Raw genomic sequence first — 24,834 nt, 5'->3', positions numbered from 1 at the left:
TTAAAAAAAATTAGTTATGCAAGCAGTTGATGACGTGGGAGGGGCATTTTAGGAGGTGTAAGACTGCACAGGAGTGAGGGGGCTTTGGAGCCCATCAAGGGGATGCTGCCCATCAACTGTTCAGAGAAAGGCAACTAAAATGATGAGGGGTTTGGAACGGGTCCCATATGAGGAGAGATTAAAGCGACTGGGACTTTTCAGCTTGGAAAAGAGGAGACTGAGGGGGGATATGTTACAGGTCTATAAAATCATGAGTGGTGTGGAGGAAGTGAATAAGGAAAAGTTATTTACTTGTTCCCATAATATAAGAACTAGGGGCTACCAAATGAAACTAATGGGCAGCAGGTTTAAAACAAATAAAAGGAAGTTCTTCTTCACACAGCGCATAGTCAATCTGTGGAACTCCTTGCCTGAGGAGGTTGTGAAGCCTAGGACTAGAACAGGGTTTAAAAGAGAACTAGATACATTCATGGAGGTTAAGTCCATACATGGCTATTAGCCAGGCTGGGTAAGGAATGGTGTCCCTGGCCTCTGTTTGTCAGAGGGTGGAGATGGATGGCAGGAGAGAGATCGCTTGATCATTACCTGTTCGATTCACTCCTCTGGGGCACCTGGCATTGGCCACTGTGGGCAGACAGGACACTGGGCTGGACGGACCTTTGGTCTGACCCTGTCTGGCCGTTCTCATGGGCTAAAGGAGGTGGGCGGTCCGGGAGCTGAGAGGGTTTTGGAGTCAGGTGACGAACAGGGCAAGGGACATATGGGTGTGTGTAGCAAGGAAGCAAGGGAAGAGGAGGAGCAGGGGCACCAGTCAGCCCCACATTCCCATCCTGTATGTGGGTTAAGATCTGAGAGGGGATCTGAGCCTCTGCTCCTCCATATGTGGTGGGATATGGGGTGTGGGTTAAGATCTGAGAGGGGATCTGAGCCTCTGCTCCTCCATATGTGGTGGGATATGGGGTGGAGGGGAAGGGAATGCCTGACTTCTACTCCCTGCCCTTCTGTGTGTCAGGATCTAAGGAGCCTCCAGAACCTCTGAGGGGGGGGGGGTCTGAACCCCTCTTCCTGCCCTTGTGCACTGGGATGTGGGAGGCTTTGCTTCTCTGGAGGTGTCTAAGCCCCACTCCCATGTCCCTGTGTGCCAGGACCTGGGGGACCCCTGCCCATTGGTGGAGATCCAACCCCTTTCCCTGTACTCCCTCATGGGGACCAGGTTCTAAGTGGGGGGCTTACCGTATCAGGGGGAGGAGCTGAGCTCTACTCTTTATCCCCGTGTGAGCCTTGATCTGGGGAAGCCAGGCCCCTGTGGCTGGGGAGCGTAGCACAGATGTGCTCTGAGTGCACACTAGGACACAGCGCTGGACCTGGGTGTGCTTGGCCAGTGCCTGAGAGCAGACTGCTGCACGCACCTCAGCACTACTGCCCCAGGCTGGATCTGCCCCACGGGGAGTGTGCCTAGGTGGGATCCCACCGAGGGGGCTGCATCTCACTGCTCTCCCTGCGGGGGGAGGCAGGGGCTGCCAGCGCTGTTAGCAAGCCGTGAGGGGACGTGCACTGACCCCTGGGGGGCACGGAGGAGAGCCCGGGGCAGAGTCTCGGCCGGCGCGTGCCCCACTGCCCAGCCCCACCCCTGGCACCAGCCGCGTCGCCTTAACTCGGCCCTTCTGCGCGCCCGGCCCCGCCCCCCGCGCTCAGACACGGGGCTGCGCTCGGCCCCGCCCACAGAGCCGCGCTCAGGCCGCGGGGCGGAGCCTCGCTGACCCCGCCCCTGGCGGACCCCGCCGCGCCAACGAGAGGCCGCGGCGCGCGCGCAAGGCGGGAGCGGCCCTTCTAGGCGCGCCGCGGCCTCTCTATGGTGCGAGGCGGCCCGGCCGGGCATGGCGGGCACGGCGCTCAAGCGGCTCATGGCCGAGTACAAGCGTGAGTCGGCGCGGCCCCCCCGGGACAGCCCCCCCCCCCGGGCAGCCGCGACTAGCCCCCCCCGGGACAGCCCCCCCCCGGCCAGCCTCCCTCCCCCCGGGCAGCCGCGACTAGCCGCCCCCGGGACAGCCCCCCCCCGGCCAGCCTCCCTCCCCCCGGGCAGCCGCGACTAGCCGCCCCCGGGACAGCCCCCCCCTCTCGGGGCACCCGCGACTGGGATCCTCCGGCCCCGCCCCCGCCCCCCCGGGGCTGCTCGCCCCCCCCCCCGGGCAGCCGCGACTAGCCCCCCCCCCCCGCGCCGGTCCCCCCCCGGGACAGCCCCCCCCGGGCAGCCGCGACTAGCCCCCCCCCCCCGCGCCGGTGCTCCCCCCGGGACAGCCCCCCCCGGGCAGCCGCGACTAGCCCCCCCCCGGGACAGCCCCCCCCGGGCAGCCGCGACTAGCCCCCCCCCCGCGCCGGTCCCCCCCCCGGGACAGCCCCCCCCGGGCAGCCGCGACTAGCCCCCCCCGCCGCGCCGGGCCCCCCCCGGGGCGGGCGCGACTGGGACCCCCCTGCGCCCCGCTCCGGGTCCCGCTGGCTGTTCCGAGCCCTGCCCCTCCCCCCGAAGGCCCCCCCCGCTGGGTCACGGGGCCGCCCCCCCGCCCTGGGGCCCGCAGGTCCGCGCGTGTCGGTGCGGGGCGGGGCGGGGCGGGGCTGCAGGCTGCCCCTGGCGAGCCGGGCCCGTGCCCCCCCCAGGCTGCCCCGCGCGTTGTCCGTGTCGCTCGCCTGGCGCGGGTGCGACCCCCTAGACACATCGCACCGCTCTAAGCGCCGGGCCCCTGCACCGCGAGGCAGAGCCGCGCACCGGGACCCTTCCCCTCTTAGTTCGGAGGCTTGGTGGCTGCATCTGCATTTCACACCCCAAGTGCATGAAACCCCGAGCTCCTTAGCGTTAAAAGGGGGTCGGGACTCGCCGCCAGGCGCCTCCTGCTGCTCGTCCTGGGAATTTGCTCGGTGCAGGTCCTATGTAGAATAGTGATAGAGATGTAGCCGTGTTAGTCTGGGGTAGTTGAAGCAAAATGCAGGACAATGTAGCACTTTAAAGACTAACACGATGGTTTATTAGATGATGAGCTTTCGTGGGCCAGACCCACTTCCTCAGATCAAATAGTGGAAGAAAGTAGTCACAACCATATATACCAAAGGATACAGGGTTCATTTTTTTTGATTGTATCCCTTTGGTACATATGGCTGTGACAATTCTCTTCCACTATTTGATCTGAGGAAGTGGGTCTGGCCCATGAAAGCTCATCACCTGATAAACCATCTTGTTCGTCTTTAAAATGCTACAGTGTCCTGTTTTTGGTTCTATGTATGTTCTTCAGGTAAAGTCGCACCTGCTGTCCGTTCTGCTGTATCTTAGCCACACTCAGACTTAGACTGGTATCTTAGTTAGGGCACGATCCTCTGGCTGTGCCGCAACTCCGTTCTCCCCTCTCTTAAAATCCTCTCTCCTCGCACCCACCTCATCCAGCAGCTGCAGCCCAAAGTCTAGCCCTTCGCCTCAGAGGCGAGCTGCAGTCTGGGTTGGACATGCTCCTCAGAGCAAGCATGGTGCAAGGAGTGGAGGGAAGGCCTTGATCCACCCACTACTCCATGTCTTAACCCTGGGACGCTCTAGGCAGCAGCCACACACTGACTCCTGCAGTCCACTCTGTTTCCCTGGGCCACTTCCCTGGCCCTTGTATCGGGGCCCCAGTCATGCTGGAGCTCCCCAGACACTGTTCTAAACAGCCAGTCCTCTTCCTCCATCCTCCAGCCAGAGACTGAGCTCCCCTTTGCCCTGCAGCCCTTCTTATAGGGCCCAGCCTGGCCCTGTTTGGCTGTTTCTAAGCCTTCCCCTGACTGGCTTCCAGTAAGTCTTTTCCTTCCCCTGACTGGGCTCCAGGTAGTCTCTCTGAGGCCGCTGTGGAGGTTAATCCTGGCGAAACCACCAGGGTCGGAGACCTCCTGGACTATGACGGGGAGACTGGGAGGATCCCCGAGCGCTCACTTGGCACATGGGGTTCTCCACCCTCTGACAGTCCCCTCCGCCCCCGTACGTACTCTAGGAGGTGAAGGCGGCTTTGTTGCAGCCCGCTCTCAGTTTCTTTCCCCCTCCCTCCCGCAAGTCCTCTGCCCCTTTTTCTTAGGCCCCTGTTCCTCAGGGTCCCCGGCCTCCCCATCCCTGGACCCCCAACTGGCTGGAAGATCTGCAGCTGGTCTGTTTCCGAACTGCAGCCAGGGACAAATGGTACACGCTCATGTTCCACACTCTGCATTTCTTCACCCTTGTGTCCCACCCGGATACCATGTGGCAGGACTACCTAACCCCTGTTGAGGGTGAGGAACCCCGGTGGGCCAGTGTGTACTCCACCCTGATTCCACGACCCATCGGTGACATCAGTTGGTGGCTCCTCCATGGAGCTGTGAGCACGGACGTGTACCTGGCACGGTTCACCCCCATCCCTGACGCCTGCCCCTTCTGCAGCAGGAGGGAAAACCTGGCGCACGCCTGCCTTGAGTGTGCCAGGCTGCAGCCCCTTTTCCAGCTCCTCCAGAACCTCCTGCTGAGATTCTGGCTACACTTTTCCCCACAGCTTTTCTTTTACTGTTATGCGCACCCCATCTGTGGCCCCACAAAACCACGAGACCATCTCACCAACCTCCTGGCCCTAGTGAAAACCACCGTATAAAATACCAGGAGAGGGATGCTGGACGAGGGGGGTGCTCTGTGACTGTGGGGCCTATTTCTGCTCCTCCCTAGTGTCACGCATCCAGGCAGAGTTCCTCTGAGCAGCATCCACTGGCTCCCTGGATAGCGTGGAGGAACAGTGGGCGCTGTCTGATGTTCTCTGCTTGGTGTCCCCATTCGGTTCCCTCATTTTAAACCTATGACCCGCACCCCTGACTCTGTTTTTCATCATTTGTCCCACAAAATCAGTTGAATTCTGGGTCCAGTTGTCCCTCCCGCAAAGCTGGAGGAGGGGCCTTTAGAAGTGGGCTCACTTGTGCCCGCCCACCTCCCATAATGCAAATAGACTCTGAAGCAGCTTTAGACCCTTCTTGCTGGTGTGGGGCAGCCACCCTGTTACAATGGGGCATAATAGGGGTAGGTGTCTATGACTAGGAACCCAGGGAAGCCATGCTGAGATTGCAGTTTGCCCTAATTGAGCACAGAATGGGTCAGACAATCCCCCAAACTGTTTGTTTCAATACTTCGCTCCGCCAAGCTAGCAACAGCGCAGTTTCTGCAATACCGTACTGGTTACCGAGAAGCCAAAACACAGTTTCCTCAAAGCAACCCAGCCTTAGGTTTTCACCTGGACAGCCAAGTCAAATATGAGGAGGATTACGGAAAATCTTGTTTTTCATATAAAAAGTTCTGCCAGTTCCAAAGGATTGGACACATTACCTGCCCCATTAATGAATATTTCAGACCTTACAGCCAGTCCTTCAGGATTTAATATCGAAAGGCTTATTTATAAAAAGAGAAAGAGGCGAGAGTTATAAGGGGTTAAAGGAATTAAATACTCCAATCCTTGCAAAGTTCTTGGATTAGATTTACATCAGTGATGGCATAAACTGCTGACTGGTTAAGTCTCGGGTTGCTCTCAATTAATTGGAAGGTTCTCTATCTCGTGGCTCGAGTGCCCTCATTCGTGTAAGTCCATAGTCCAGAGACCAGAGCAGCAAAGAGGCAGAATGTAGATGTTTCCAGTAGGAATGTGAATGTTTAACCAGTTAACTGGAGGGGGCTGGAGCAGCCCCTGCCTATGGCAGAGGAAGAGGGGCCATTCCAGCTGGGCAGGAGATACCCTTGCATGTGTTGAAGAGTTCGGGCAGCTCTTACCTGTACTATTGCTAGAAGTCATTAGGTGGGGATAGGCTTCTTCTGTGGCCCATTGGGTTCCTTGAAGGGCCATCACTTGACTACTTTCTTCACAATGTGCTGGCGAGGCTCCATGTGAACTGCCTTGTGAGTGTTACTACAGCGCAAGCATTTAACATACAGGAACATAGTCATATAATATCCATAACTTCGGATACAGAAATGATAAAAAACAAGGAGTCCTGTGGCACCTTAAAGACCAACAGATTTATTTGGGCATAAGCTTTCGTGGGAAAAAACCACTTTGTTAGATGCAGGGATCACTGCATGGATGCACTCCGTACGTCTGATGGAGTGGCTTTTACCCACAAAAGCTTATGCCCTAATAAATCTGTTAGACTTTAAGGGTACGTCTAGACTACGTGACTCCGTCGACGGAGCCATGTAGATTTGTTGTTTTGGAAAAGGGAAATGAAGCCGCGATTTAAATGATCGCGGCTTCATTTACATTTACATGGCTGCCGCACTGAGCCGACAAACAGCTGATCAGCTGTTTGTCGGCTCGCGCGCTAGTCTGGACGTTCCCCCTGTCGACATCAAAGCCCTTTGTTGGCAGTCCTGGTAAACCTCATTCCACGAGGAATAACAGGGCTGCCGACAAAGGGCTTTGATATCGACAGGGGGAACGTCCAGACTAGCGCGCGAGCCGACAAACAGCTGATCAGCTGTTTGTACACTCAGCGCGGCAGCCATGTAAATGTAAATGAAGCCGCGATCATTTAAATCGCGGCTTCATTTCCCTTTGCCTACAACCCTAATCTACATGCCTCTGCCGACAGAGGCATGTAGTCTAGACACAGCCTAAGGTGCCACAGGACTCCTCGTTGTTTTTGTAGAGAGAGACTGCCCCCTCTGAAAAATGATACATGCATGCAAATAGGGTAATCGTTCAGCAAATCCTTAAATTTTCCATAAATACCTTGTGACATACTTTGTATAAGATGTGTTACGAGTCTATAACAGTGACATACAGGGTGCTGTATTCATTATATAGCATTACAGCATTGGATGTGTATTGTTTGCACAGTTCTGCCTGTACAGTTTAGCCATGACCTCCAATATATGCTATTCAGTTCTGCATCTCCCTGAGAAGAGACTTCCATACTGTAATGGAATGTCATCTTGTGAACAGTTAATGTCATCTGCCGTGGTTAATTTACTGTGCAATGATTTCACCTACGGAGACTTAAAAAACTGACACATTTGTGCATCTCAGCCTCCCTAATTTTCCAAAACTCTTTCTATGGGAAAATAACTGTAAGTCTGACATGTTTTCTGTCTGAGGCATGTAGTTGTCAGTTCTTGTAGGCCATGATTTCATGTATCTTCTAACATTTGAACAAACAACACAGTAAAACTGCTTATGCAAACAATAACTTTCCTAGCTAGCCTCTTCTTTGTTCAGCTTTTGTTACAAAAAGCAGAGGTAAATCTAGAGCACTAATCCGCATCACGCCTTTTACTGATGTTTTGTGCTAACGATGTACAAGTGAACACACAATTATAGTTGTCGAGTAGTATTCTTTTTTTTAAAGCCCAAAGTAGCTTTCAAAAGTAAAAATATGAAAGCTTTGTTCATAGTCTTAAAAGTTAGATCCTCTTATTGTGCTTTTTGTCCTTTATTGTGTATGGATTATTAGGTAACTCGTGTATAAACTGAAAATGAGAGTCCAGTGCTTCTGGGGGAAAGCTTTTTATAAATATATATTTTTCTCACTTCCTCTTTTTTTCTGATTTCTCCCCTTCTCCCAATATCTTTTTCTCAAGTGTGACAAATACCAATTTGGCATTTGACTTTTTTTTCTTCTAGTGTACTGTCTTTGGAATTCTTTGTTTGTTGTGGGGTTTTTTTTATTTTTAATTTTGCTTTAGTCTCTGGACTTTTTTGTATTGTGATTTAGAGAGGTTGGTCATGTTACTGCCTCTTTGTGGAATAAAAATTAAAGCCCTCATTCTTCAAAGCCCTCATTCTTATCTTCACTACTGTGGGTGGTCCTGTTCATGTCATAGGGTAATGAAATGGGTGCTGAAGTGTTTGTAGAATCTTGGCCTTAATTGGGTTTTTGTAAGGTAGCAACATCTCTGTCAGCATCTCTGGTCTTGTAAAGAAGTTGAATCATTCTTTTTTCAGTTGAATCCCTTGTCTGCTAGAATTGTGCAGTTCTGTTCCAGCTGGTGCTTTATTTATTTACATCTGTACTGAAGGTTGCATGAATATTACAAGGCTTTGTTTTCAGTTTTTCATAGTGTTCAGGGATTTTTTTGCGTATCTTGGGCCTTTGCTGGGGAGACCAGAGCTTTTGGCTCAGCAGGACAGGGTGATGGGGCACCCCAGAGGGCAGGTAGACGGGCTCAGCGGTATGATCAGCACGTTGGGTGATAGCCGCAAGGAGATCTGTCATGCAGCCCCTCACGGGCACTAGAGTCAGAAATATCAAAGGCAAGGCTGCAGGTAGACACAGGGGTAATGTGGGGATCTCAGGTGTTACTGCTGCTCTTACAATAACTTAATCCTCTGATTACAAGGCAGGTAGCTGGGAAGAGCTTTTTTTCAGGGGGTGCTTGACGCTTCAACACCTCATAATCTGCCAAAGACCAAATGTGTCGCTTTTCAGGCATATTTTTTCCCTCCGACTTCTTGGGGAGGGAGGGAAGGTGGTTGAAGGGTGTGGGTGGTTGTAGGAGGGTATTTTTTCTTTGCTTTTTTTTCTGGCAATTTGCATTTGGATTGATAATCCCCAAAGCCTTCTATTCCCTCCCATCAGGGATGTCAAATCCCCTTTAATTAGTTAACTAGTTAAACATTATGTTTAACTGGTTAAATGATTCAACGGGGCAGGTGGAGGCTGCTCCATTATTGACGGGGCGGGGAGAGCCCTTGGCGGGAAGAGGCAAGGCGGTTCCAGAGCCTGTTGCAGGCTGAGGGCCCCGGCCACCAGGATACACTCCTGGCCCTCAGCCATGGGGCTCTGCAGCCACCCTCTCTCTTCCCCCCCGTCCCTCCCCCCGCCACTGCCCCATCCCTGCTCCTCCCCCATCCCTCCATGAGCTTGAGTGCTGCGAATGAGCTATTTGCGACCCTCCCAAAGCTCTGAGACTGCAGGGGAAAGTTGCTGAGGGCAGGGCCCGGCTTTTCCCCATGAGTGCTCTGACCGGGGAGCACCCCCGGGGATGTTGCTGGACGACGGAAGTCTGGAGTACAGAGGACAGACCTGTGGTGGCACAGCTGCACCGCCGTCACGCTTCGGCGAAGACACTACTGTGCTGACGGCAGGGCGTCTCTCCTGTCGGCGCGGTTAATCCACCTCAACGAGGGGCGGTATCTGTAGCGACGGGAAAAGCCCTCCCGTCAACCTAATGCTGGCTACACCAGGGGTTAGACTGTTCACATCCCTGAGCAATGTATTTATGCCAGTGTCAGTTTATAGCAGGGGTGGCCAATCCGCGGCTTGTGAGCCCCATGCGTCTCTTCAAAGGAAAAATTGCGGCTCCCGCACCCGCGGCTGTTCTGCGTTCCCCTGCTCTGACCTTTTTTCCTTGTCCGGTCAGGGTGCCGCTTGGGGCAGCGAAATCTGACGCTGTGGCTGACGGAAGCCTGCTTGGGCCACACGCGGACATGTGGCTCTTAAAGAGACAGCACTTTGGGGGGGGGAGCGGTTTCTCAACAACTTTTTTCCCTCGGCTCTTGGCGCTGTATCCACCGCTATTTTGGCTCTTTGTCTGTAATGGGTTGGCCACCCCTGGTTTACAGTGTAGACCTGAGACCTGGTCTGCACTTCCTGGATTTTGTGCCATGTTCAATCTGAACTAGATTGAATTTAGTTTTTGAGGAAACGTTTTTTGCTTGAAGCATGTGTTTGTGAGAGCTAGTCGATTGGAATCCTCCTGCCGAATCTGGTCTACGCTACAAAGTAAGGTCGGCTTAATTACATTACTGATACTGCTGCGTGCAACGTAATTAAGACGACCTAAGCCCTGGTGAAGAGACGGCTAGTAATTCTTCTGTCCATCTAGCTACTGGCTCTCGGAGAGATGGGTTTACAGCTGTGGAGGAACCTCTTCTGTCCCTGTAATGTCTACACTACAGTATTTCTAGTGTAGACATGCCTGCAGCTTTGGCAGTAACATGCAGTCTGATCTTAGGCTGTTCTTTACTCGCCTGTGTCTGAATTGCCACCTCTGGAAAATGGAGATTATTTCATGTAATTAGAGCTGTAGAACTGCAAAAGAGTCCTGTTTTGCTCCCCGTCTGCTGGTCAGACCAGGGAGACGGGGAGCAAAGCCTCGGAGGACGCCCGCAGCGGGACAGCTGCGGCGCGCCTGGGCTGTCCCGCTGCGGGCGTCCTCCGTGGCTTTGCTCCACGTCTCCCTGGTCTGCTGGGGGGGGGGGGGCGCAGCTAGTGCCCCCTCCCCCCCCAGCAGACCAGGCTTTTCTGCCCACGACGCCTGGGGTAGAGCAGCTGGGGCGCTGCTGGGTTGGTCCCACAGCGCCGCTCCTCGGCGCTACTGGACCAACCCGGCAGCACCCCAGCTGCTCTGCCCCAGGCGTCCCCAAGTCAGCCGCTGCTGAAACTGACCAGCGGCTGACTACAGTAAGCCCGAGGCAGAGTTGCTCTGCCCCCCGGCTTCCTGGAATCAGCCGCTGATCAGTTTCAGCAGCAGCTGACTTGGGGACGCCTGGGGTTCTTAAGTTGAATCTGTATGTAAGTCAGAACTGGCATACAGATAGTGTATCAGTTTCAGCAGCGGCTGAATCTGGACTCCAGTTCCGACTTACATACAGATTCAACTTAAGAACAAACCTACAGTCCCTATCTTGTACGTAACCCGGGGACTGCCTGTATATAAGAAAGTATTTCCTTTTTAAAAAAAGAGATATTTAATCTGTGGAATTTATTGCCATGAGATACATCTGAGGCTAAGAGCCAAGTAGGATTAGGAAAAAATTAGACACTTCTATGGCAGAGAACATCTACAATTACATTAGACATGATTAAAAAAGAAAACAATTAGAAGAGATATAATTGTTTATGCTTCGGGATATAAGCCACAGCCTCATTTCAGCCTGCACACTCTGACATGAAAATTGGAAAGATTCCATCGGAAGCAAAAAGAGAAAAATCAAGCATAGCAGTTGGACAGGTTGTGATTAGCAGCTGCTCTCATGAAATAAAAATAGATAATTATTTAGGCAAGGTTTCTGCAGCTGGTTAACATAATTAATATTGAAACCACTGCTTTGAAAATGCCCTTCCTTTCCTAAATGTAATATTTGGGGCTTTTCCCTAGCTGGCTATTAAGCACAATTCTAGGAGATTTGAATGTTCAAAAATGTAGGAAATGGCATCGTATAAATATTGACGCTTCCCCAGATAGTGATAATGGATTCACTTAACACAAGGGGGAACCAATAAATATGATGGGTGACTTCAGGACAGAGAATGTTTCTATTGTCTCTAACGGAAGCTATAACAGTGAATAATATTTGCTATAGAACAGCTAAGTATCTTCATAGGTCCATGTACTTGGCAAAGGAAAGTGTCATTGTTCTCCACAACTGACAGCTGTAGGGAGTGACTTGCCCAAAGTCACACAATAAGGCTACAACAATGCTGCATACAACAATAGGGGAATGGCAGAGTGGGGAATAGAATTGGTTTTCCCGAATCTCAGGTCAAAGTCCTATCATTTGTCTGCACTAAGGGAAGAAGGTGCATTTCCCAGGTAGACTGTGTTTAATAGTTTGAACACCCTCAGGTTAATTAATAAAATGTGTAACGCAGTTTTCAGAAGGTGTAATGTTCCGCAGATAATTTAAGAACATAATCAGGCTCGATTAAAATGCAGATTCTTGGTATGTTTATACAATTGCTCTACTTAGATCAAAGTTTACTTGGACCATAACTGTTTTATACTTTATAACAAACTAAACCTTTTCTAAAAATGTGGGCATCCAGAACCTGCCTTAGTGGTGATTATGTGCACCAGACATGCTCAGTGGAGACTTGCAGATGAATAGATCTCATTCTGGCTTAAAAATGAATTAGAGACGCTTAATCTCTAACACAAACAAACCTTAAGAGTGCGTAGATGGCACCTAGTATTAATAATGAGTAATGGAGCCTTCCTCTTCTAGTTGAGCAGTTAAAATCTGGCTGCATTATGGGCTTTTTTTTTTTTTAAAGCAAAACCTGCATTTGGAATGTAGTTCGACCTGTGTCCTGATAAAATCACATAATTTTGATTCTCATCTTGATTTTTAGTCCTCTGAAGTTCTAATGTATTTTTAGCATCTAATGTTTCACAAGCTAACGTCAAGACGGCCATAGTGGGTCAGACCAAATGTCCATCTTTCTAGCTAGTCCATCCAGTCCTATCCCTTATTGGCTTTCCTTGTATTGTTTCATATGTGACTGGCTGGCAGGCTAAGGAGTAAATTTCTCTTCCAAGTGTTCTGCAGGGCTAAAATCATTCCAAATCTCTGTGTTTCAATCTATTAGGATTGGTTGCTACAAAGTTTTTATTCTGTTCAGAAATTAGTTAAATTGCCTTCACATCCTCTAGATATTGGGGACTTTCTAAGGATATGTCTACACAGCAGCGTTATTTTGGTATAACTAACGTTATTCAGAAATAACAAAGAGCACGTCTACACAGCAAGTCTTTTATTTTGAAATAATGATGAGCTGTAGGACTTCTTACTCCAAGTCCTGTAAGCCTCATTTCACAAGGAGTAAGGGAAGTTGAAGGATGCCTGTGTGTTCTTCCTTTGACTTCCTGTTGTGTAGACCATGCCAAAAGCGGAATTAAGATATTTCGACTTCCGCTACATAGCTTAATTTGACTTTTGTCCTGATGATCTGAAATCTCAGTTTTTGTCCTGCTGTGGAGATGTGCCCTAAGTGATTGCTTCAGTAAGGACATAAATTCTTGCCTTGGGATACTCTCCTTATTGGATTATCTGAAATAAAGGGCTGATGATTTTAAGTCTACTGTAGCTTGGTGGATTGGGAATTATCAGCTAGCTAGGAAGCTGCAGATGAACTGTGCTGTGATGAGATAACAGCTTGCTTTCATCAGGCTGTGGCTGTCCAGCGTTGGAAAGTCTTCTTGACTAGCCAGCCAGTTGTTCACAGCCGTTCTGTGGTTACCTTGCCTCACATTTCTTAAACCATACAGAGAGGATGTAGTCCTCAGCAGCTGCCGTACAGAAGCCTGAAGCCAGTTCTTCCCATCAAATCTTTCTGCTTCCGTTCCTCCTCCTGGCTGTGTTTGGGGTAAAGTTTCCAGTAGTTCTGAATTAATGCCGTGAAGCTGTGGCAGTAAAGTCTTTCCCTGTCCATTGGACTTTGAGAGCTAGGGGTGCTAGATGAGAATATCCCACCCTGAAAAAGGGGGCATGTTTTCTGTGCTTGGTTGGAAGGGTGGTTCTGCCCCTTACAGTCCAAATTGTTGGGTATGAAGCTTTCAGGGAAAGTTTTAAAGCCAGGTTGCCTAGAAAGTCGGTTGTTAGTTGATGAAATTACTTCATTCTGTCAGCTGAATGTCAGTCAATTTCTTCTCTGGAGCACTCAACTAGTGAGGAGACTAGAAACCCAGTAGGAGGAATCAGAACATTCCCAGTTTTTTCCTCCTTGCTTCTTACTGTTTGGCAGGAATTAGCACACTGAGCTATACCGATCCTGCGAAGGGGTTGAATGGTCCTGTTCTTTGAATTTTCAGGAATGTTAAGCTACTACTGTATCAATAACAATATTCTTTTATTTCTGAATTTTAGAGCTAACCCTGAATCCACCAGAAGGAATAGTAGCAGGTAAGGAGCTATGCAAAACTAAGGTATTGTAAGTGTGTCCTGGACTGTTGTTTGTAAAGCAATGATGTGTTTTTTTTTTTTTAAATAGGGCCTGTGAATGAAGAAAATTTCTTTGAATGGGAAGCCCTGATCATGTGAGTTGATGTTCCTTTGGAGCTAAACTTCATCTTACACTTAAGTTTTGGAGTAGCAGAATATAGAAAATCTTAATTTAGTCTTGTGTATGCTTGTGTAAAAGAGAATTCCAGGCATTCTGCTTGGTTTGTATCCAGAGGGGGAAGCTAGGAACTTCACTGCCATCAAACAACAATCTGGATTTTAAAGTAGAGCACACTTGCATTTCGGTTGTCTTGTGCTCATGGTCATACTGTTGAAGGAATAATAAAAGTTTGTGATGGTGAAGTAAGTGAAGTAAGGTGTAGCAGCATAACCAGGGATCAATGCTGGGACCATAGCTATATAATGGATAGAAAAATAGCTTAAAAACCGAGTCAGTTGCCTGATTTGCAGACTGAATTAATAGATGTCTGCAGGTTGGATCTTTAGATAAGGGGTGATTGAGTCACACAACATAGTGATCAATTGTTCCAAAATGTCAAAGGATTTAATCCAAATACTGGGTGATACCTTAACTCTGTGTGGGGTCCAAAATTTTGTTGTTCACATTCATTAACTTCAAAAGCTCATCTTTGTGTAAAAGAAACAGCCAAGCCCACCAAAATCTTACAGAACTCGTTGTTAAGAACTTGGTTAGCCTAATGATCACTTTCTAACATGTAAACAGTACATATTTAAGCCAATTTTTCAAAGATCTGTCTTGAAAAATACTTAGACCTGTGTTTAGATCTCAGGACTTTTGTTTGGAAAAGGGCTTTTTCTAGCATGGATTTCCCCTTTGTCAGGATCTGATGAGATTGTGGTTTTTGGTGATTTTTCCAGCTTTCACAAGTACAGGAAAAGCTATTTCCAAATGTACATAAATCAGTGATTATAGTAGCATTAACTGCACTCTCCTTAGTGTGTCTCACGCTATTACTTTGGCATACACCTTGATGTTGATTTTTCACTCCATAGTTTTGTTCCTTCCACCTTAAACTAGGGATGTTAATGACTAATCAACTAAGCATTTGCTTATCGGATAGTCAGTTGACTAGTCTATTCCCCACCCCCTTGCTGCCTCTATTGGATAGAGGTGGGAAAGGAGGGTACTTGAGAGCGGCAGCGTGGCATTTCAGCGGAACCTGGGATCGAACCCGGGTTCTGGAGAAATGCTGCGTGGAACCCGCGGTCAGCTCCCAGGCTCTGTGGCATTTCAAAGTGGCAGCACAGCATGGAGCCTGGGGTCAGCGGGGGACTTGAAGCCCCCACTGGGAACTCTTGTACATTTCAAAGGAGGAAGTGCCTATCGACTAGTCGATAGAAATTCCATCGACTTCTCGACTAGTGATTTAACCGCTAGTTAATGTCCTTACCATAAACAGCGTTTTAATGATGCGCGTTGAACAATGCAGTGAGCCCAGGCCTGTCCCCACAAATCTGTCCCCTTGCCTCAGGGGCACGCTGCCGTCTGGGTGGACTATTGGGGAGAATTCTGGATTACGGTTGTGGGGCTTTAGCTGTGAATGGTGTGCGCACACAGGACTTTTACCGCCCCCCTCCCCCCAGGGCCATCTGCGTTGAGAGACTGGTGGGCTTCTAAACAGGAAACTGAGGCAGGCACACCTGTCAGCCACCGCCCGTCAACGCAGGCTCACCCTATGACACTGCACTTGGTTAGTTTATGAACTAGGGGCATGTGGCACTTCCACAAGAACTCTGACACATGCAGTCGCACGCAGCAATGCGCGCGTGGCGTGGGTGTGTCACAGAGCAAGCGTCTGAACGCTGAGGTGTGTGGGGACCCCGTTTGCAGCAGTCATGCTTCCTGAAGTGGTGTGTTAAAACCCTGAGGTAGTGTTTTGTCTCAAGCAGTAATAAGTCCTGACATGTGGCTATAGCTGTTACCGACGGTTCAACGCTTCGTAGGTCAATTAGATCAGTCCCCACCTAATCCCTGTTTTATAAAATGCTTTTGGAGCGGCTGGATTTAACATCCCTGTCCGTGCAGCACAACCGTATCTTCAAAGGAGCAAAACCTTCACACCTGCCAGCTATTTCCCCTTGACGTGCAGACACCCAAATCCTGGAACATGCCTTGGAGACAGATTGCTTAATGAGCAGGGTGTGTGGCTATAATGGAAGAGAGTTGTGACCTCCCTAGTAATTTAGCATGCAAGCTTTGATATCCCCTTCATCCCAGCCCCCTGCTTGGTTCCCAGTTCCTGGGGAGTGGGAGACCAGCAGGTTAGCTGTTTGTCATCTGCAGAGGAGCTCAGGAAAGTGGTGCCGGAAAGCTGAGCTCTTACTAGAGGAGGGTTTGGTGCCCTAGCGCAAGGCCCTAAGTGGAAAAGACGTCGGTGGATGCATGATTATTGACTCCTGTGTGTCCCAGCTGTGCTGCCTAGGGGCTGGGTGAGGCATGGACGGGGCGAAGAGCGTGATGCTCTGGACGGCTTGTAACCCCTGGAGTCCTGGATCTTGTTTCCATCTGCTTCGACCAGGCTGCTGCTGCATTGTGGGAGCAGTTCTGCCCCCCGACTAGACCTGCCAGCCATGGCAACAGACGAGCACAGGGAGACCAGCCAGCCTCGCACTGCCCGTAGGAGGGGAGTGCCCCCGGGGGAGGGAAGAAGGAAGCTGCCAGGTCTGTGTCTATCTCTAGTGACATCAGAGATCTGGAGGTTTTGCCACATGGTCCCATTCGGTGCGTGCTGGGCAGTTTGTTCGTACGTAGACTCGGGCTGAGCAGCAAAAGGCTGATAACTCTGCGGCTCCCTGGCCTTTTCCTCCGTGCTGCTCCAGGCCTCCGGCTGCCCGGCTTGCTGCCGTGCCGTGCTCTCTGTGCGCCTGGGGGGCTGCGTGTGCGCCACCTTTCCAAGGGAGGGAACGAGGCTTGTAGGGCTAATTACTGCTGACGGGGTGGCCGGTGCCCTACTGCTCTGCTTACGGCAAATATTTGAGGCTGTGTACCACTTGCAGTAGGTGTTTGGTTCTTTCCCTTATCTGCAGGGCTCCTCTGGGGGGAAGGGGGGAGACTGCAGATAGCCAGGTTGTCTGAAGGGCCCAGGGCTGGCTGGATATTGGTGTGGGATAGTACCGGTTAGCCTTTGGGCCACCATTTTGAAGTGAAGCCAAATTCATCTGCCGCTGTCTGGGCTGCATAATGGAAAGTGCAGAACTTTGCCCTATCTCTTTGCAATCTGTCTGCCTTCTCCCTGGCATTCCTGACAGGCCCACGTAGCCCCAAAAACAAGGTCTCTGGTTTTGGTTTTCTGAGAGTAATCCAATGCCAGCAGGCCTCTGCTCATAACAATCCCACAACAGCACAGCTTCGGAAGTGTCCCATAGAGAGGCTGAGACTTCAACTCCCAGATTCCACGTGGCTGTCAAAAGCTGTGTGAAGAGCACTTGAAACCAGAGAAACAACTTAGCTGTGCCATTTCAATCCTTGTTCCTGTGCTGGCAATGAAACAGAGGTCATATGGGGCAAACCAGGCTTTGTGCATCATGATGGTGACAAAGGGTCCTGGCCCGGATCCACCCCTACATCTTTGCCACGGGAACGTTGCGGGGCTGCGTTTCATGCGTCGAGGAGACAAACCCGGAACAGCCGTGACCGATGCGTTGCTGTAGCTCCACCTTCCTCCTGGAATGGAAACTGGAAACCAAATATCAGACTTTTTAAGAACAAGTTTAAACAAGATCTTTGCCATGAGCCACATTTTTAAATGGGGGTTATTGGTGGTAACGCTAGCCACACCCGGGCAGGAGAAATCTGTTGCTTAAATAGACATGAGCATATATCGCACAAGAAGTGTCCTGCACGCTCTAAATAAGAACTTGCTGCTACTGATGTTCCATCTTCTCAGATGTTTGTCATGCAGTCACAGGCGGTGGCCCCGTTCAGTTCTGTGCGCGGTGTTATGAATGTACAATAAGAGACAGTCCTTGCCCCAAACCGCTGTCAGTCATTTAGGGTGTGTCTAAACTACATGGCTCCGTCAACGGAGCCATGTAGATTTGTTTGTTCGGCAAAGGGAAATGAAGCCGCGATTTAAATAATCGCGGCTTCATTTACATTTAAATGGTTGTCGCGCTGAGCCGACAAACAGCTGATCAGCTGTTTGTCGGCTCCGCGCGCTAGTTTGGATGCTCCTGCGTGACCTGAAAGCTCTTTATCGACCTCCCCTTATGCCTCATAGGCTGTTTGTCAGCTGTTTGTCGGCTCAGCGCGGCAGCCATTTAAATATAAAGGAAGCCACGATTACCGTATATTCTGGCGTATAAGACGACTTTTGATGTTGAAAAACATCCCCCCAAAATCGGGGATCATCTTATACGCCGGATATGCAGCTTTGCAAAGCCTGGGGGAAGCTGGCGGCAGGGCAGCTCAGGCGTGCCTGGGATGCCCCGCCGCCGGCTTCCCCCGAGGCTTTGCAAAGCTGCGGAGGGGCTCCGGTGGCGGGGCAGCCCAGGCGCGCCGGGGCTGTCCCGCTGCCGGGGTGTCCTCAGAGGCTTTGCTCCCGGTGTCCGTGGTCTGCTGGAGATGGTCCCCAGCAGACCAGAGGCACCGGGAGCAAAGCCGCAGCGGTGGCGGGACCCCGCCGCTGCTGCGGCTTTGCTCCTGGTGCCTCTGGTCTGCTGGGGACCGTCTCCAGCAGACCAGGGACACCGGGAGCAAAGGAGGCACAGGGGCGCTGGGGTATAAGACGAAACCCTATCTTTTAACTAAAAAATTAGGGGGTCGTCTTATACACCCAGTCGCCTTATACGCCGGAAAATACGGTATTTAAATCGCGGCTTCATTTCCCTTTGCCAAACAAACAAATCGACATGGCTCCATCGACGGAGCCATGTAGTCTAGACGTACCCTTACAGATAACCCTTTTGTTGTGCTCAACTGCTGGAATCTTTTTCTTTTGGTCCCTGCCATAACCGTGGTATTGGAATTGTAGTGGAGTGCTGGGGGGGTGTAACGTTTGTCTTCACAGTTTGGCTTGGACCGCAGGAGTACTGGTAGGGTGGCATACTTTTCTTTGGGATTTTTCTTCAGTGTTCATAACACCCCGCTGCAATTGTATCTCCAAAGAACTGCCGAGAGAGGCATTTACACTGGGGTCAGGTACTTCATTGTTCCATTTGTTTCTAGGGGCCCAGAGGACACCTGTTTTGAGTATGGTGTTTTCCCTGCTATCCTGAGCTTCCCTCTTGATTACCCTCTAAGTCCTCCGAAGATGAGGTTCACGTGTGAGATGTTTCATCCGAACAGTAAGTGTGATTCAACAGTTTAAAAAAAAAAAGACTTTTTAGTACATCATTTTTAAAAAGGGCAACTGTCGTAGCAGGACACCAGGTGTTCTCCCAAAGGCTATTTTCTCTCATTATCCCCAGATCTGGAGTGTGTGGTAGGAGCTCTCCTAGTCACTGGAGGGTTTCTTGTCTTTCTGGGACTGCCTTTTCTCCTGAACTAACTCCTTGTGTGCTTTCCTGGCTATGGTACCGGAAGGGCCACTTGAAAGTGACTCTGTCTTGAGTGGAGGATTCCAGGAATTCTTGCAGGTTTACCACAACTGGATCTTCTCATGGTATCTGCCTTGTGGTGTATGGTTAGAAAAACAATCAGAAGCTGAGGAAGACTCTTCCGTGTGGTTCTGTAACTTAAAGTGAGGAATATTCTTGTAAATGTAATGCCAGGAATATTTTTAAGAGAAGAAAAAGTGGCATCTGCTGCTCGGAAGGGTTTAATGAGATTCCCGATGTGACCTTCCTGTGAGGCTTGGATTCTTGGATGTGGCTCGAGCGGAGTTTTTAGTCTCTTAACTGTTCACTGTAATGCCGAGAGATTTGGAGCGTCACTACCACAGTGTTGTCACTGGACTCCTCTCCGGGGGGAGGGGCTTAAAAACGTTCTTCCTCACCATTCTAAGAATGGTAAAGTCCATCTGTTTTAAACACCCGCATTGAAATGCTGCTCCAGGACTCGGTTCTCGTTCCCGAACGGGCTGGTGGCGTTCCGCACAGAGCGGCTGGTTACTGGTGTAATAAGTTATTAAAGCAGCTCTGAAACCATGTGAACCTTTTATTATGATGCAAATTATGTGCCCGGGCCCATCCTCTGATTCATTGAAGTCTGACAACTCTAGAGGGAAAACTGTGGTCGCACCTGCCCTGCGTACTCCCCGCCCCTCGTACGCAAGCTCTGGAATGTCAACCACTGCACGTTCTGGCTGCGATTTCAGGGCCTGTTGGTGCCATTTTTCATATCCACTCAGGGAATTTGTGTGGCTCCTGGCCTGCGGTGCCCTTCCTGCACACTACGGGGTAGTACTCTGTCAGCAAGGGGGGCCTTTGCTCCCCCCAGCACCCTCATCTCCGCCTGATTATCAGGGTTCTAATGCCCTGCCTGCCACCATAGATCCTGGCCTCCCAGTCCAATCCTGTCCAGACCCACCCGGCTTAGCTTTGCGTCATCCATTCTCTTGAGGGGGCTACGATTGTCTACGCCACAGTGAAAATCCAGCAAGTCAACGTAGCAGTGACCAGCCAAGGGTGATGTTCTTGGGGTGTCAGAGGCTCTTGGGTCCAGTTGCAGAGGAGGAAGGGGGACTAGCAGAGTCTGGTGAGGTGGGGGTGAGTTCCACTATCTCCATCTCTGGTCAGGAAGGAGCATGCTCATGCCTCCTGCAGGTGAGAGTAATTTGGAATGGGTGTGAGGACACTGGAAAATGTTTGGCTCCAGTTTGCTGCCTGCTTTTCACTGGGCGGTTCTCCCTGGGCGCGAGAGCTAGTCTTTCCAGCTGCCTCTGTGACCTGAGCCACAGTGATGGCAAGATTAGAGCCTCCCTTCCTGTTTTAGGGGATCTAACAGAGCCCCCACAACTCGTCCAGAAGGGAAAGTGTCCCCTTGGGCGCGGGAGCAGCCGTGTGGAGACAAGGGCTGTGCCGATCTGGTCACCTCGGCACGTAAATCTTTGCTGGGCCGGCGAGCCCCAAGGGCCAAGTGCATCCTTCATCTCCTCTGCTTCCTCTTCAGTTTACCCCGACGGGAGAGTTTGCATCTCCATTCTGCATGCTCCAGGGGATGACCCCATGGGGTACGAGAGCAGTGCTGAGCGGTGGAGCCCGGTGCAGAGCGTGGAGAAGATCCTCCTGTCCGTGGTTAGCATGCTAGCAGGTAAGGGCGAGGCCGTCCCGGGAGCGGCTGAGCGAGGGTGGCACTTCCAAAGCATGGGTTATGTCTCTACTTTGTCTCTGGGCTGGCAGAGGGCTCAGACCTTGCTCTGCAGCTGCTGATGCCAGAGCAGCCTCCCGCTGCTTCAGTCATGTCCCAGTATCCTACAAAGAGCTAAAAATACCCAGACTGGACTAGGAGCTTGGTGGCTCCAGGTTTGCATGCAGCCTCCCACCCCTCCTCCCCAGGCCCGTGGAGCTGCCATAGTGGCCTGCGAGACCCCGCTAGTGCTCTCTGCTGTCACATGTGAAATCAGGGCCCAGCTTTTGTTCCTCACTCTGGTAAGTCACCAAGAGGCCCGTGTTTCTGCTAAGGGAGTAACATGTAACCCAGCTGCCTGGCCTGGAGATGGGTTGCAAACCCTTGGCCAGCTAGTAAGTGGAGAAGATAGAAACGTGCGCAGGATGATAAAAACGGAATTTCGGTGCCGCGATGCTACTGGGCTAAGGGTGGACTCGGGCCCTAGGGAGGCATTCTAGCTGTATACGCTCAGGGAAGGAGCACTGCAGCAGACACCAGTCACTTAACCCCCCTTACCCCTACCCCAGCCCAGCCGCCCGTGCTGAAACTCTCCTGCGTCCTGGCACCAAAGGGGAGGGGTGTGCACCGCATGTGGAGCGGGACCTTCTCTGTCAGCCTCCCCGCATCCCCCGGCGCGCAGGGCATCTCAGGCACCCGGAGGGCGGCTGTACAGAGGCAGCGCGCGAAGAACTGAGGTCCTGGTGTGTCACCCACATCCCACTTGTGTCTCGTTTCAGAACCAAACGACGAAAGTGGAGCCAATGTCGATGCCTCCAAGATGTGGCGGGAGGACAGAGACCAGTTCAGCAGAATTGCCAAGCAGCTTGTGCAGAAATCCCTTGGGCTTTAAAAAGAAACAGAGAGCCGAGCCGCCGTGGTTTGTGCTCCTCTCCAGGGACGGAGCGGTGCTGGTACCAAAAAGGCAGACTGGCCTGGCTTTTCCCTTGCTATTTTTTTGTTACTTCCCCCCCTTTAAAAAGCCTCTGGCTCCTGAACGCAAATGTGTGGGAGGGGGACACGTTGTTAGAACTAAAACCGGACTCCACCCCATTGCAAAGGCTGTGGAGTGCTACCTCATCCGTTGCATCGCCGCCGTGACGACTCTACACAGCATGAATTTGTTGCAACCGCCTCCTCCCCTCGCCCAGTCTCCCCAGGAGAGTGCACAAGTGATTGTGCATTGTGGAGCAGTGGGCTTGGAGGCCTTCCCCCCCCCAAAGTCAGTGATTCAGAGTAAAGGCTCCCTACCTAAGTATTCATCAGCCTCGCCCCGTTGGCAGGTATTTCCATTTTGGCAAGTCTGCTGTCTGGACCTGTTCCGGAGAGAAGGCGCGTTCGGTAACCTGCTTCAGCAATCAGCGTTCCGTTTCTGTAACATCAGACCCGAAAATGTGTCCAAAGCGAGCCGCTTTGAATGTCAGTGCCATTTGGAATTTGAAAGGCCAGGTTTGCAGAAAGCCCAGCGAAAGACGAGAACACGTGCACTTGGGTTTCATGTAGGGAGCGATTTCAAGTGTTTTAGCTAAGGTGACCCAAATTCTAGATGGCCGGTTCCATGAATGGCTGGTACCTTGGACCCAGCTGTCTAGAATAGCCCAACACTTGTGTCCCATGCTGTCCGTCTAAATCTAGCCTTTGGCTCTGCTTTTGCAAAGAAGCGAGCCAGCGGCTGCTCCAATTGCCCCTTAAAATATTTATCACTTCCGGTTGCAGTCAGAGGTAGGACTAGCAAGCCAGTCCGTTCCCAAACCTCTTGGTCAGCTGTCTTGGGAGAGTCCCGCATGCCGAAATGCTAGCGAGGTCGTCTGTGCTCGAAACATTGGGTGGCATGGGCTCAGCCAAGTCTGCTGGGGAAGGAAACTTTTCCACGGGGCTATGGGCTGATCTGCCCCTGTTCTGCCAATGCTTGAGCGAGCAGCGCCCTGACTCGAACAGTTGTCGTGACCACCCCGGCTGCCCGGGTTACGGTGTAACCCGTATGCAGGCAGGAATTGCTATTCCTGGATGCTAGTGGCTTTTGCATACTTGAGTCATTGCTAGGGGAGATGCTTCTCACCATGCCATCCTCTAGTGCCTACTGACCCTGTACGCCGGGTAGCAGGACTGTGACCCCTTCAGACACTACTCGCTACAGTGCCCAGCCAGGTTGGGGCACCTCATGTCACCTGTCTAGCCTCAGTGTTCTGTAGACATTCCCAGCGACTGCTTACGCGGCAAGCAAGAACACACGCCTCCGTTGTGTGTGGCATCACATATTGTTGGCTCTCTCCGGCAGGCTGGGTTGGGAGAGGAGTTCCTCTTTTTGAATGAAAAGAACCAAGCAATCAATCGATAGGAATAATTCTATGAGGGGGAGAGCTTTGCTGTACATCGCTCTCGTTTCAGTATCCGGGGGCTTGCGGTGCGTACTGAATACGCAGGTGGGCTGCATGTTGCCTTTCTCCATCACTGCACAGACTGGGCTGGGCTGACTGGATTTGCTTCCATCGCCGGCGCCAATTCCTCTAGGTGCGGCGGAAGCCGAGCACGGGGGCAGTAAGATGCAGTAGTATTGTACCCAGCGAGTGTTTGCAATTGTGCATGAAGATGTAGCGTTTGTAGGTGGCGGGAAGGCGGAGTCCCTTAGTCACATTCGCAAAGGACTCCCTAAAGGAGGGGCGGCGTGTCTAACTGCAGGCAGTGTGATCAATCAAGAAAGGGACGTGGCAGAATTAGTCTTGTTGTAGAAGCAAAATATTTTTATTCATGTGTATTCAAAGATTCTTTAGCCTGATTTTTATGGTGGAACTTGATCTGTGTATTGACAATAAAGTGGTATTTTCTCCTTTCCCAACCGACTGCATTTCTCCTCGCTTGTTTCTCTCGGGAGGGGAAACGGTAGATGGCCAGGAGAGTCCAGCTGTGACTTGGCCCCTGCGGGAGGGGATGGAGTCCACCTTCGTTACCCTACAGCTGAGCTCTTCGGAGACCCAAAGGGGCATAAGTCAGGTGGGATCAGACCCAAGGTCCATTCCACCCAGGAGCCTGTCTGACAGTGAGCAGCACAAGCGGCTTGAGAAGAAGGTGCGTGAATCCTGCACGGGGCATGGGGGATCTCTGGGTCTTCATAGTGGCAGCTGAGCTTAGACGTGATCACGTCCATTCCAGGATTTGCCTTGGCACCAGCTCTGGAAACAAGCAATTTGATGCCCATCCTACATAGACTTTCAGTGGGAATTGAGCATCCAGCTCCCAAATGTCTTCGGAAAATGGCCACATCTCCTTGACTCTGCCCTCACAGCAAAACCTGTATTTTTAGTGAGTGTCGCGGGGTGGTAGTCACTGCCCCCTTTGGGGAATAGTCAAGTCCCGAAGGTTCTTGAAATCGAGTCCCCAACCCTGCCTGTTCTACTCTTCCACTCCTGTCCTAAACACATGGCCCTCTTGGGGTAGTGCAGCCTAGCAGCTGGAGTCAATAATAAACACCCCTTTCTCTAGGGCAGAGTGGCCTACCAGCCAAGGTCAGCAATAAGTGGGTGCAGGCCTCATGGGCTGAGGACTGGGGAGGCGGTAGGAGGCAGTGTTGTCTTCAAGTCGTCATTGTCAAGTCCAAGTTGAGTCTCACGTCACTACAGTTCGAGTCTCAAGTCGAGTCTTAATTTTAAAAATGTCAAATCACTTTTGTACAAGCCGTCAATGTCGGCACTTTCGGACAATTTTTTTCACCAAGTCGATTTAACAAAATTAGCAAGTCTCCCGTCGAGGCTCGAGTCACAAACAATGAACCCGAGTCGAGTTGCCTAGGCGTCTTACGTCGGACTCCAGTCCAAGTCGTGGGACTCGAGTCGACAACTCTGGTAG

At 51.3% G+C, this 24,834-nt stretch overlaps 1 protein-coding gene across 1 annotated transcript; it reads left to right on the top strand.

Moving 5' to 3' along the window:
* The first annotated feature begins 1,802 nt into the window (after positions 1-1,802).
* UBE2G2 (ubiquitin conjugating enzyme E2 G2) lies at positions 1,803-23,831 on the top strand. Its single transcript, XM_075937326.1, has 6 exons — positions 1,803-1,920; positions 13,608-13,643; positions 13,732-13,777; positions 18,892-19,010; positions 20,776-20,916; positions 21,732-23,831. Exons 1-6 carry the CDS (start codon positions 1,878-1,880, stop codon positions 21,842-21,844), a joined length of 498 nt encoding a protein of 165 aa, XP_075793441.1. The 5' UTR covers positions 1,803-1,877; the 3' UTR covers positions 21,845-23,831.
* Positions 23,832-24,834: the final 1,003 nt, after the last annotated feature.

This window comes from Pelodiscus sinensis, chromosome 10, assembly GCF_049634645.1.
Source record: "Pelodiscus sinensis isolate JC-2024 chromosome 10, ASM4963464v1, whole genome shotgun sequence".
Classification (NCBI taxonomy): domain Eukaryota; kingdom Metazoa; phylum Chordata; order Testudines; family Trionychidae; genus Pelodiscus; species Pelodiscus sinensis.
Note: the sequence above shows the minus strand (reverse complement) of the source record. Positions and strands in the feature narration are given on the sequence as shown.

What these genes read in the sequence shown, in the direction of transcription:
- UBE2G2 (XM_075937326.1), top strand. Translation starts at nt 1,878, where the DNA reads ATGGCGGGCACGGCGCTCAAGCGGCTCATGGCCGAGTACAAGC. An exon ending in GAATGGGAAGCCCTGATCAT is followed by an intron (nt 13,778 to 18,891) that starts GTGAGTTGATGT and finishes ATTTGTTTCTAG; the next exon opens with GGGCCCAGAGGACACCTGTT. An exon ending in CGTGGTTAGCATGCTAGCAG is followed by an intron (nt 20,917 to 21,731) that starts GTAAGGGCGAGG and finishes GTCTCGTTTCAG; the next exon opens with AACCAAACGACGAAAGTGGA.